The sequence below is a fragment of the Neodothiora populina genome (genome assembly GCF_041146345.1).
Source record: "Neodothiora populina strain CPC 39397 chromosome Unknown canker_contig_14, whole genome shotgun sequence".
Classification (NCBI taxonomy): domain Eukaryota; kingdom Fungi; phylum Ascomycota; class Dothideomycetes; order Dothideales; family Dothioraceae; genus Neodothiora; species Neodothiora populina.
In genome coordinates this window covers 351,605-364,505 of record NW_027191408.1, presented here as the reverse complement: position 1 = coordinate 364,505, position 12,901 = coordinate 351,605, and the positions used below count along the sequence as shown (strand labels likewise).

General features: G+C 50.5%; 5 protein-coding genes across 6 annotated transcripts; 3 read left to right on the top strand and 2 right to left on the bottom strand.

Moving 5' to 3' along the window:
* Positions 1-239: 239 nt before the first annotated feature.
* Positions 240-1,987, top strand: AAFC00_002095 (uncharacterized protein; the record flags this gene model as incomplete). The annotated part of the gene is made up of 2 exons (XM_069341370.1): positions 240-351; positions 576-1,987. The coding sequence occupies 2 exons, from the start codon at positions 240-242 to the stop codon at positions 1,985-1,987; spliced, it is 1,524 nt and encodes a 507-aa protein (XP_069201448.1).
* Positions 1,988-2,574: 587 nt separating this feature from the next.
* AAFC00_002094 (uncharacterized protein) lies at positions 2,575-3,178 on the bottom strand (the record flags this gene model as incomplete). The annotated part of the gene is made up of 2 exons (XM_069341369.1): positions 2,575-3,008; positions 3,124-3,178. The coding sequence occupies 2 exons, from the start codon at positions 3,176-3,178 to the stop codon at positions 2,575-2,577; spliced, it is 489 nt and encodes a 162-aa protein (XP_069201447.1).
* A 1,051-nt stretch (positions 3,179-4,229) lies between these two features.
* AAFC00_002093 (uncharacterized protein) lies at positions 4,230-6,044 on the top strand (the record flags this gene model as incomplete). 2 transcript variants are annotated; one of them, XM_069341368.1, is made up of 6 exons in its annotated part: positions 4,230-4,266; positions 4,426-4,473; positions 4,611-4,749; positions 4,801-4,923; positions 5,030-5,867; positions 5,919-6,044. In XM_069341368.1, 6 exons carry the CDS (start codon positions 4,230-4,232, stop codon positions 6,042-6,044), a joined length of 1,311 nt encoding a protein of 436 aa, XP_069201445.1. The 2 variants fall into 2 exon arrangements, with proteins under 2 accessions (XP_069201445.1, XP_069201446.1); XM_069347981.1 differs by lacking the exon at positions 4,426-4,473.
* Positions 6,045-7,099: 1,055 nt separating this feature from the next.
* Positions 7,100-8,791, top strand: AAFC00_002092 (uncharacterized protein; the record flags this gene model as incomplete). The annotated part of the gene is made up of 5 exons (XM_069341367.1): positions 7,100-7,160; positions 7,217-7,650; positions 7,709-7,867; positions 7,923-8,345; positions 8,417-8,791. 5 exons carry the CDS (start codon positions 7,100-7,102, stop codon positions 8,789-8,791), a joined length of 1,452 nt encoding a protein of 483 aa, XP_069201444.1.
* A 675-nt stretch (positions 8,792-9,466) lies between these two features.
* AAFC00_002091 (uncharacterized protein) lies at positions 9,467-10,447 on the bottom strand (the record flags this gene model as incomplete). Its single annotated transcript, XM_069341366.1, has 1 exon — positions 9,467-10,447. One exon carries the CDS (start codon positions 10,445-10,447, stop codon positions 9,467-9,469), a length of 981 nt encoding a protein of 326 aa, XP_069201443.1.
* Positions 10,448-12,901: the final 2,454 nt, after the last annotated feature.

Below are 12,901 nucleotides of genomic sequence, written 5' to 3'. Positions count from 1 at the left end.
GTCAATGTAAGGACTACTGACGATGACTATAAATCTTGTTCACGAGCGATCACCGAAAAGGTAATACTTCAATAGTCAGTGAAACATAAACTTGGCTGTCGTAGTTGTTTCCGCCCCCAGCTTTTTTCGTAGCGAGCCGAGCGAGCTTCCGCAGTCTCCAGTCTGATGTCTGAGAACTTTTGGGAGTAAAGAGTGTGGTCATATGTTCATAAAAGATCAGAACTTCCGACTTGATAGAGATGAATGCCTTGAGATCTAACAAGGCTTATGCGCTGGGCGCAAGATGTCTGAATATAAGCTCAAGATCAAGGACTAGCCTCTGGACTTGCTCAAAACGATACAACAGCTCAGGTCAGTGATTCTTGGGGAGCGACCAGTAGATGAGTGTGCACACTCTGTCACTGTGGATTGACTATCATGTAATGGCGATCATGATGGGTGGCGCAATGTCTTCATGAATAATGACTTCATACAAGCATATGTTTTCGACATTGCCATCTCATGATTTTCACACCTACTTTCATATCCTCATATACACAAATGCAAAGAACGATCAGTCTGACAGGGCTTTCTAGCATCTGAATCGAACGACCTACTAGTGGAAGGAAAGTCGTATAAGACAGATTCATGGACCAATGTACCAAGCACCATATTATCTGCTGTACCGCGACGCTTGCATCAGCAGGACAGTCACCCAATCGCAATAACTCGAAAACTAATCGAGTCGCGATTCCCGAGCTATCAGCATCACAATGACTTCTTCCCCGTGGTGACCGTCGGGCAGAATTTCGATTCCCTAGGCTTTCCAATGGACCATCCGGGGCGAAGTAGGACAGACACTTACTATGTGAACAAGGATCATGTGCTTCAAACGCATACTTCAGCACATCAAGCAGATGTGTTCAGAGCAAACACAAGTCCCGGATTCACCATCTCGGCTGATGTTTACCGGCGTGATGCAATTGATCGATCACACTATCCAATCTTTCACCAGATGGAAGGTGCCATGACCTGGGATCGCAACGCAGTGCCAGAAGGCAAGACTCTCGCCCAACAGATCTGGGAGGATGTCGAGAATTTACCCAAGCACAATCTGGTCGTTGAGGATCCTAATCCCCCTACTCATGCTGAGCGCAATCCTCTGCAGAAAGATCACTCTCAAGAGGAAGCCGAAGCTATGGCTGTGCATCTGAAGCGTTCCCTTGAGAACGTCGTGGTTGAGATCTTTTCCAAGGCAAAGGAGGCTGCTGCAGCCGCCGCCGCTGCAGAACCAGAGGGCGCACCACTAGAAGAACAAGCACCTCTCCAAGTCCGATGGATTGAAGCCTACTTTCCCTTCACTTCTCCCTCGTGGGAGCTCGAAATCTTCTGGCAAGGTGACTGGCTAGAAGTACTCGGATGCGGAATCGTGCAGCAGTCCATCCTCAATAACGCAGATGTGCCTTCTCGAGTCGGCTGGGCTTTTGGAATTGGTCTCGAGAGAATTGCTATGCTTCTCTACGAAATCCCTGATATCCGTCTCTTCTGGAGTCAAGACCCTAGATTCTTGAGCCAATTCGATCAGAAGCTCATTCGTCGATACGTGCCGTTTTCAAAGTATCCCGCTGCGCCCCGCGACGTCGCCTTCTGGCTACCCAAAGCCGCTGCTGAAGACAGCAAGACCGTGACTGGTACTGCGGCGGGCACTTCATCCACGCCATCTCCAGCCGGCGGTCACCCTAGTGCCGAAGGCGCAAATGCAGAATTCGCGACGCTTGCTTTCCACGAAAATGACATTATGGAGATTGTGCGCAACACTGCGGGCGATCTGGTCGAGGATGTGACATTGGTCGATGAATTCGTTCATCCTAAGACGGGACGCAAGAGCTTGTGTTATCGAATCAACTACAGGAGTCTCGAGCGCACGTTGTCCAGGGAAGAGACCAACGATCTACACGAGAAGATCCGCGCTGAGCTTGTTGAAAAGTTTGGCGTGCAGTTGCGGTAAGGAGAGCTGGGCAGAGCGATGGCGAGTATGTTGTACACTATGTAAGATAGAAGACTGGGTCGTGAGAGAATGCCAAAGAAAAAGTTTGTACCCATGCTTCAAGTGCGGTGAATCCAGTCAATGTGTCTATCGAACATGAACGATAATATGCACAAGACCTGCAACATGCCTCCCTATGCGGAAAGAGGCATATGTTATCTGCGCCATGGAATCACAGGAGAAATTGTAAAGAAAGAGCCATGCTTGCGACAACAGAAGAGGTCGCGCGAAGACGGTGGGAACATTTTCCCTCTGATATTTCAACCAAGTATCCACCGTTGACGACGAATGAAAGACCGACCGATCTCGCCAGGTCGTCTACAGCCCACAACCAAAAGGGCAATCCACCTCTATCTCTCCGAGAAAGGGAGGAAGGCGCGATGATCAACCAAAAATCAGCAGGGATGGAGTAAAGCTACAACGCCCAATTCCTGAACACCGTGAATTTTCCGCTGATTACTTTTTTCTTGTCTCCCTCTGGATGAACCCCCGACCATGTGATGCATGTTGTACGAAAAAGAAAGACGGAAAGGGGCCAAACGAGAGCATCAAGACGACTTGTCGATACTGCTCCTGTTCAGAGCCTCGCTCAGCTCAGGCCTGTCCTTGAGGAGTATGATAGCCTCCTTGTAGCCCATCCATCTCCTCTTGCGCTTGTGCTGCTCTGGCCACACTTCTTCTTCCTTCTCGACTGTAGCCTCGAAGAAGTGATAGGCAGCCTTCGGTGCAGTCGCAGTCAGCTGCTCCGGTTTCCGCCTCTCGGGGATTTTGCCGAGGTCAGCATGCACTTTGCATATGGCGCCGGCTTCCTCCCAGGCCTCGCGACAGGCGGCATCTTGAGCTGTGGGTTCATCTGTCTCCCATCCACCCTTAGGAAGGACCCAAGCATTTCTGCGCACGGACTGGATGAGGAGAACAGTTTTACGGTCGGCGGAAAGTGGGACAACCCCAGCAACGAGGCGCTCGCCTTGGGGACCGTAGCCTGATTTCGCAAGTCAGCCAGTTGGCCTTTGAAGGGTCCCGGCTTTCTTCTTCTCTTTCATTCGTCGTTCTCGTAGATGGACAGCGTAAAGGAGCGGAAGCAAGACTCTACTTACGTTGGTTATCTCTTCCAACGCGGGCTTCCATTGATCGCTCATGATCGTGTGCCATTATTGCGGCTGAGCTGTCTTTTCTGAACCAAAGAATTTGATTGGGATGACCGGCAAGAATGGAATGGAGTTATAAAAGCGCTTTGGATTCAAGTAGAATTGGGTGAAGTGAATTGGCTTGGAGTAGCTCACGCGGGCTCTCTCTGGTCAAAGGAGCGACGTTGTACAGAGGTGATGGTAGGAGCAGCTTCAGTGTGCGCAGCGGGCGAAGAGACGAAGGTGGAAAATGGACAAGCCGACAAAGCAGAGCAAAGTGACTGGGGATTTGATGTGTTTGGAAAGTACTTCAGTCCCGCTTGCGACGGGGCTGAAGAAGGACAGAAGACCTGTTCAGATGAAGAAGAGAGGCAGACGACATTGTGGGTTAGGAGTAGCGGAGCAAAGCGTACTTTACCTTAGTGAATACTCCGTCGACGTCGGTGCAGCACTCAGAAATGTTGCGCGAGCATTGTCCGGGGTCCCACCACGTGCTCGTGTTGGCTCTTACACTAATTATCTACAGGTCCCTGGCCGGCCCTCATCATGTACAACAATCACAGAAGAGTCGTGTTCAGGGGTTCTGCGGTGGTGGACTTGTACCTTCTCTCCTGAATGTGCTTCTGTATGAGTACCAACCATACAATACATGCAGGTACAAACGCTCCTTTTCTTCATATGTGAGTGACAGGTGCGGTTGAATCTTTATATAGACCGAAGCTTTCCAATCCCACGGACAGACGACACGATTAGAGTATTGACTACTCGAGCTACGATACGATATGATGCGACACACTGCTGTGCTGTTTAAGAAAAAGCACGAACAATTCTACATACTCAGTGCTGAACATAGCGATGCTCCTTTACTGACCCTTATGGCAAAGGGTTGGTTGGTTGTCCATGTCTCGCGCTGGAAATATCTCCTCTTTAGATTAATTATCGCATGTCATCTCGCAGCTCACTTTCATTCTTTTCCGGGGTTAAGCTTTTGAGCACACGATCTCCGTGCGTAAGGTACTGTACACACATACACCAATACGATCATACTTCATAGACCTGTTTCCGACTTTCTCAGTATGGAGGCAGACTCGATATCTCTACTATCACCTATAGGTAAACATTACTTTGACTCGATTAGCATCTGGTGGGTGCACCGGAGGTGTAACCTTCGGTGAGTCTTGTCTCCAAGACTTCTCGCCTTCATCACTCCTCGCTTAAACACCACCAACAACACCCGGAGATGATCCCAAGCTAACGACGTATATAAACCAGGCTACCAAAGCTCGGATTGCGGATATTGCAAATCAAAGGATGAGTCAAGTAAAAGAACCCCTGATTCTCGTGCGTTTGTTCAGCCATTCATCTGCCACTGGCATGACCTGGTCATAAGTCATCTTATCGATGAGCCATTACGCTGTCACACAAGCCATGTCTGCAGCCGTACTGACAACGTCAAGGTGCCTGTTATTATGCCACCTGTCGTTTGCTGAGCGTTGATACATATCAAACGCTGGTAGACAGGGGCTGGAGGCGATCTGGCAGTCTTGTCTATAAGCCAGACGTATTCAGAGCTTGCTGTCCTCATTATACCATAAGGTAGTATAGTACGCGTCTACTTCAATACGATCATGTATACTGACGATCTAGACTACCTGTTGCATCTCTCGTGACTACTAGAGATCAGAGGCAAGCCTTGAATCGATGGAATAAATACGTTTTGGGCGAAAGCTATATCCAGGAAGTTTCACAGCGCTTTCCCAAGACGAAAGAGTAAGTTTCATTCGTGCTCCAGTACATTTGTGACATCTACTCTATCCTCAGAGTTGCCAGCGACAGTCCGAGCCCTTGATATATGACTTGTGCTGACAATAACAAGAGAAAAAGCACGGCAGAAACATGCATTCGACTTTCTGCATGTTGTACACGAAGCCGAGAAACAGAGTCTCAAGCCAGTAGAGCCAGTGCATCGGTTTGAGGTCTCTCTAGATGAAGACACTTTTACTGAAGAGAAGTTTCTTCTCTACAAAGATTATCAGATCAATGTCCATCATGACAAGCCGAGTGAAATTAGCCAGTCCGGCTTCAAGAGATTCTTATGCTCTTCCCCACTGAACAGATGCACTCGGAAGAAGAACGGCAAAGATGTTAAACTCGGCTCATACCACCAATGCTATCGCCTCGATGGCAGACTCATTGCTATCGGGGTATTGGATCTACTTCCACATGCCGTAAGTGGTGTGTACTTCATATATCACCAGGACTTCGAAAAATGGAGTTTTGGAAAGTTGAGTGCCATGCGTGAAGCAGCACTTGCGCTCGAAGGCGGCTATGAGTTCTATTACATGGGCTACTACATACACAGTTGCGTCAAAATGAAGTACAAAGGAGAGTACAAACCGCAATACGTGTTGGATCCCGAGTCATACGAATGGAACTTACTAGATGATCGACTTCGAGGATTACTGGACAAGCAAAAGTACGTGTCGTTGTCGGTAGAAGAGGGCAAGAAGTCGACACGGACATCATCAGAAGACTTGGGGGAAGTGACGGGGTATCAGCTACCTTCCCCCAAGGAGGCTGCAGACGCAGGACTGTCCTTGCTGTCTCTTGGTATGCCTGGAATTCCGGATGCCACGACTCTCGAGAAGGAGATAATTCTGGGGGAGATGAAAGTAGCTATCGGCTCAGGAAGATCTATGATCGTTCAATTCGAGGTAAGTGCAATGTCGTCTCATAGGCACAAGTGTTTCTGACATCAACCAAAGGACCTTCAGACTTGGGACGATGGGGACGTGCTTGATGGGACCTCATTGAAAGGCATAGTAGCAGAATTCGCAGCCTGCATTGGACCAGAGGCTGCCAAAGGAGTCATAGTCGACTTTACGCGATAGTCATTCTACTGCCTCGGGTATAACAAAGCGCACACCCATTTCCATGTGTGGACGATTCTTGGCTTCCAAACGCGGTCTCGAACAGTGTGGCTTTAATCAACCTCGACATGATGTTCGGTATTTCGCATACCTACCTTATACCGTAGAGAAGACATATATACCCGATGAGTCCGAATTCAAAAGTGGCATGCACACCTGGCAGAGATGGACTTCTGCAAGCACTAGGTCCACGTTGTGAAGGCGTTATACATGGATGGACTATGTCGATGAAAATACTATACACGCTGTGCGTCAGTGCGCGTTTACTACTGTAGTACTACTTTACTGTAAAGAGGGCTTCGACGCGCGCAAAGTCAACGCCTGCGCTACCCGGAATGGGTTGCCGTGCGGTAGAAGCCGCACCATATTGTAAAAGTCATAATCGTGCTGTTTCCTAGGTACCACCAAGTGATCTGACATGTAAAGGTTTCTGAACCAAGGATTAAGACGACAGTAGACGCAAAGCGATGTGCACTCGTACTGTATGGTGTTCTGCTACCCTTTCTTTTTGACCAGGGAGTCATGGGACAGCAGCCAAGTCGTCTCGACCAACGTTCGTGGTTGCTTTTTGCATCGATCGTCAAGAAAATTACCCTGACTAGTGTCGCACAATGATGGTAAAATATGTGTACGATCCAGACATCTCCGCGCTTTTGCTGACCATTGGCGTAAGCGATATCGGTGCATTGACGTGGGGATAGACTCTTTTGCTATTCCCCTCTGACGCACAAATTTTGTCGCGGCGCCCTGGAAAAAGCCGAGAAAGAGCAAGCCTGCACCTGCCGTAAACCAAGCGCTGCAAAAGACAAGAAGGCGAAGAAAGAGTCATCCCGCAAAGATATCTCTGCATCTTCCCACCCCATTGCATAAATTCCCTCTGTCCCAGGACTTAGCTTTGCCAATTGATTTTCTTCTTCCTCTCCATATCACATCTCTTCCTCTGCTGAAAGAGTGCCACTGCCTGCTTGCATTCCAAAGACATTTGATACACACATACACATACCCATATACACATCATGTGTCCCAGCATCGACGAGCCCGCCACTAATGGCGCAGCTACCAACGGAGCCAATGGATGTCAGTCTTGTCTCAAAAAAAGAGAATCTCGCGTCTTGCTTTACTGACTAGGACAGCTCACGATGGTTTCACCAAGTTTGAGGTTCCCGAGAAGAAGACTGTCAAGCAGAGCAACCCATACCAACCCGTCGGCGATTTCTTGTCAAATGTGTCAAATTTCAAGATCATCGAGTCAACGCTGCGTGAGGGTGAGCAGTTCGCCAACGCCTACTTTGACACCGAGACCAAGATCAAGATCGCCAAGGCACTCGACGAGTTCGGTGTTGACTGCATCGAGCTCACCAGCCCTTGTGCTTCGGAGCAGTCGCGTCTTGACTGCGAGGCCATCTGCAAGCTCGGATTGAAGGCTAAGATTCTCACCCACGTCCGGTGCCACATGGACGATGTCAAAGTCGCTGTCGAGACTGGTGTTGACGGTGTCGATGTCGTCATCGGCACTTCTTCTTTCCTGAGAGAGCATTCTCACGGAAAGGACATGACCTACATCAAGGTATGCGAATGTCTCGTGTTCGGTGTGTCCGCATCACCCGAAGCTGACTCTTGCACAGAACACTGCCATCGAGGTCATCCAATTCGTCAAGTCCAAGGGCCTTGAGATCCGATTTTCCTCCGAGGACTCTTTCAGATCCGACCTTGTCGATCTCCTCAGTCTTTACGCCGCTGTCGACAAGGTTGGCGTCAACCGTGTTGGTATCGCAGACACTGTTGTATGTATAAAAAAGAATTTAGAGGTGTGATTTACTCGGACTAATTTTTCATCAGGGCTGCGCTTCCCCCAGACAAGTCTACGACCTCGTCCGAACGCTCCGTGGTGTTGTTTCCTGCGACATTGAGTGCCATTTCCACAACGATTCCGGATGCGCCATTGCCAACGCTTACTGCGCTCTTGAGGCTGGGGCCACCCACATTGACACCTCCGTTATCGGTATTGGTGAGAGGAACGGCATTACTCCTCTCGGTGGTCTCATGGCCCGTATGATTGTCGCCGACCGCGACTATGTCAAGAGCAAGTACCAGCTCACCAAGCTCAAGGAGATCGAAGATCTCGTTGCCGACAGTGTCGAGATCAACATCCCCTTCAACAACTACATCACTGGTTTCTCTGCCTTCACCCACAAGGCCGGTATCCACGCCAAGGCCATCCTTGCCAACCCCTCCACCTACGAGATCATTGACCCCTCCGACGTAAGTCTTGCTATGCTCTTCGAAACGAAGCAATCGTAGAGACATCGAAAATGCTGATGGTCTCGTTCTAGTTCGGCATGACCCGTTATGTCCACTTCGCTTCTCGTTTGACCGGCTGGAACGCCATCAAGTCAAGAGTCGAGCAATTGGGTCTCAAGATGACCGACGCACAAGTCAAGCTCTGCACCGCCAAGATCAAGGCACTCGCCGATGTCCGCCCCATCGCTATTGACGATGCAGACAGCATCATCCGTACTTTCCACGGCAACATCCAGAAGGGCACCGATGCACCCCTTCTCCCCAACATGACTGCCGAGGAGAAGAAGCTTTTCGAGCAGAAACAGAAGGAGCTTGCTGGAGTCGGCGAGAAGAGAAGTCTTGAGGAGACCGTCGCAGAGGAGGCACCCGATGCCAAGAAGAGCAAGAACGCTGAGGTCCCTGCATAAATGGTGCCGTCTGAATAAGCAGGATTGCGATTTCATAGAGTCGCAACCCTGTCCATGTCTGTAAGACTATTACCGCAGCAAAAGCTGCAGAGATTCGTGTATCAGCACGATCCGAGGACGGTGTGACAAGAGGTCAAAGCGCATCTCAAAATAGGAGAGCCAACCAAAACGATTGGGCATACCGGTGGTGCCTACATTACACTGCGGGAACACGCATAGGCCAGTACTTCCACCGCTCGTCTTTGGACTTTGGGACTTCATAAAGGATCACCAGCACCACAAAAAAGTCACTCATACGTTTGTCAACACTATCAGGCGTTTTTAATTGTTTTATTTGCCAATTACGAGCACTTTTCCCGACTCTTGGGGGATCCATGAGGCAACGCACGGCTTCGTTGCTGTTTCTTTTGTTTTCATTTTATTTTCCCACAGGCTGCCTGCGCGAGTGGCGACCGGGCGACGATATCACATGTGTATGTACAGATGAATAGATAAAAGCAAAAGAATTCATCAACATTGAACAAAAAAGTCCCTCAGGGTCCGCACAAGGATGGACTGAGTGAGGTCCTTCTGGCTATTAATGTCTGCCTGCACTGGTCTTAGGTCTCATAGGATTTCCTGGTGGTCGAGCAGCGAGACTCTCGGCGCTGATCACCAATGTTCGTCTCGCTTGTCTCAGCGAATCACTTCCCTCCCCTCCTTGTCTACTCCGTGCAATGCTTCCAGGATGTCACTTCCCCCGAGACTGCCTCCGAGACCGATTCCCAATTCACCTCGTCCAGACCTAGCACTTTCACTCCACACCTCATGAAACTTGATGCTCGCGTCGCTGGTGGCGATGACCAGACAGCCTTCGTCTCGAGTCCTGCGCATCGACCAAGCAGTTCCCTCCCTGGCGCGTCTGCTTGCGCTCCTACCATCCGTCCGTCCTGACTCGGCTTCGGCGAATCCAGTATTGGGTCCGCCGGGATAAGCGACGGCCCACAGAGCCCTCTCTTCTCCCCACCATGGGATCTTGACGAGCGTCTCGCAGCCGGGCCAGCTGAAGACCGCGACCCTGAAGGCGTGATCTGGCTGTGCGAAACCGAACGTGGCGGCTATCTCTCTCCGAGTCCTGCTCCACACGAGGCTGGTCACTTGAGCCGCGCAGTCGATGATGGCCAGGCTGGCGCCGGACAGCGCGTGGAAGAAGTGGATACAGCGGTCGTTACTGCCTCCTCCGGCGGCGAGTAGTGACGGCTGCCAGGGACAGAATGCCACTGCCTTCACCGCTGCGTTGAGTCGCCAATGATGTGATTCCTGACCTGCAACTATCGATATGACATTGCCTTGGCCAGGAGGGGGATCAGTCCCGGTCGACCCACCACTGCGAACTTGGACCGCAGGTAGATTGTTGTCTCGCGCCCGATGTAGGACTTTGCGAGTCTCAAACAAGAAGAGCGAATTGTCATTACCACTAGTCGCAAAGAATTCTCCATCTGGTGACCAGGCAAGCCCGCAGATCTGTTGCGTGTGAACCGTAAGACGGGCAAGAAGTGTCATACTGCCATGCCAATTATATAGATCTCTATCAGAGCTGTTTGGCCACTCTATCGAGTAGAAATAGACATGACCCACTTCATCACCTATCAGGAGATACTCCGTCCACGTCTTCATGTTTGAATCTCGAATCGAGGTGCGTTTGAAAGGCCGGGGCGAAAAGCACACAGCAGAAACGGGCGAGGGCTGCTCGGAGTCAAAGCGAGGGTCTTTGTCAAAAGGCGACCATAGAGTGATTCGACCATCAGCTCGCCCGATTGCAAGTACGGCATGCCCTCCTTCGACCGATGAGAATGACAAGGAAGTGATGTGACCAGCGAATGGCGAAGTCAGGCTTTCTGGGGTTTTGACGCCTTGTTTCTCTGACCAAAGATAGACGTGTGCACCGAGCCCTACAGCCAGACATGATACTGTTGAGGAGTAAGCGAGCAGGGAGCAGTAGTAGTCGTCCCTCAGGGATGGTGCGTCTAGAACTGTGCACGCCGTCAACAACACTGCATGTCTGATGGGTAAGGGCAGCTTATCTGAAGGGCACGATTGGTAGTGCACTTCGTGCCTTGACCACTTTCTTGCGCGCTATCGGCGGTACTTAGCAACTATCGTCAAATTAGGGATACGATGGACTCATACGGGATGTCGGATCAGATGGTCTCCATTGATTGTCCTTCCACACTGTGGGACTGCTGCTTCCTGACTCGGGACTGCTTGGATCGGATGGCGAAGTTGGCGATGAGGCCTGCTCTTGGACATCTGTCGCGTCTACAAGCACTCTCTTGGCTTGGTCGATATCAAGGGCCGCTGCAAGACGCCTCTTATGCATAGCTCGGCTCTCAGACACGCGTCCTCGGTCAAGAAAGGCGGATCGGTACATTGGTGCGTTGGTGCCGCTCGCAACCCTGCCACCATGACCATCGCTCGTGCTCATGACACCATCGATTGCCACACCGAAGCCACCGATTCCCCACACAGCTCCATGGCTGGCTATACGAGAAAGACCCTCGCTGTGAATATCGATCAATATTCGACTCGGTCGAGGAGTACTAGCGAGATTGAGATTGTCACTAGGCATGACGTGAGGTTCATGATGTCGCGTTCTATTCGCATTCGGAACTTCGTTGAACGGATCGAGAATTGCAACTCGTCTCCGGTGCTTCTTTTCGGCGTCACATAGCCTGCCTGGGGGCGTAGCAAGCAAAAGATTCTCTCGAGCTTGCTTACGCAAGTCTCGGGCAGGTATGTAGCGGTCTGCAGCAAGACGTGCGAGTCCAGTGTGGCGTCGGGGAGTACCCGCGCCCGGATACTGTAACAGTGTGCTTGGGCAGCGTTGAGACATTGGGGACATGTAGTGCTGCGCTTCGTGTTGTCTAGGCAGTACAGGGGTTGCTTCCTGGTGGTAAAGTGGGGCGATTGGTCCTACAAATGGATCCTGTGTCTGGGCAGCTCGTGATGGGACGATGTCTCGCACTGAAAGGTCGAGTGGGCCTACTTCGTCATCGTCGTTATCGGAAGAGTATGGAGATTGACTCTCTCGATCCGCGTTGACATCCTGACTACCATCGATATTTGCCGTGGTCATAACCAGACGCGGAAGCTGAGAAGGTCGCGATCGTTTCGTCCTTTCCCTGTCTTGCTCGAGAGCACAGGAAGACGCTGTCAGCCATGTTGGCCTTGGTGATGAAGCAGACTGTGACACGATCCCGGTAAAAAGACCCTGTTCCATAGGTGGTATGCCATGTACATCTATACCAGGCGGAGATGGTGGCGGTGTAGGTAGTGCCAGAGCTGCACGAGATGACGGACATTCTATCCATGTCCTCGGTTCAGCGTCACAATGCGACGAAACAACGTCCGCCTTGTAGTTCTTCCACGAGTCTGCGTCATGGTTGTCATCTGCCTCGATACAGCTCTTCCAAAGAGGGAAAGGCGATGGAGGAGCTGATGGACATGCCGGATCGGGTAGTACCCGAAAAGACTTTACTGCCGATGGGACGACCTGAGGAGTAGAGTGAGAAGTAGTTCGCAAATTCTCAGAGCTCCTGGCTGTCGAACGTGTATAGGACATATCCAAGGGTAAGTTTACTGTCCAACTGCCTTGGTGCCTTGACGGGTGTGTTCCCTTCGATGGCTCCAAGGTATGTAATCAATACATCTATTTTAATTTGAACCTAGCCAAAATCGCTTGACCTTCAAAGCTGATTGGGCTGCTTAGAATAGAAATACTTATACTCGGGTCTACCTAAGGCAAAAGACCATGTGATCTAACGCAAAGTAGTGACCAGAGATGAATCGTGATAACAGATGACTTGGTGTAAAGAGTGAAGTCAAGACCTACCTTCCCCATCTGTAATCAACATCAAGCACCATTAGGACCTACCTAGAAGGTGCGATGAAGAGGTGTGTTGGTTGTATCAAGGAAGATGGTTGTGCACATTGTTTACTGGAGATGCGATGTGATGCGGCGGTGGTGTTGTCCGCTTTGTGGGTAGTTCGAGACCGCAACTCTTGAAGCTCTGTCGTGCCTGCCGTATCTGATACACGTCTGTCACAATACAACATATCACTACAATACCA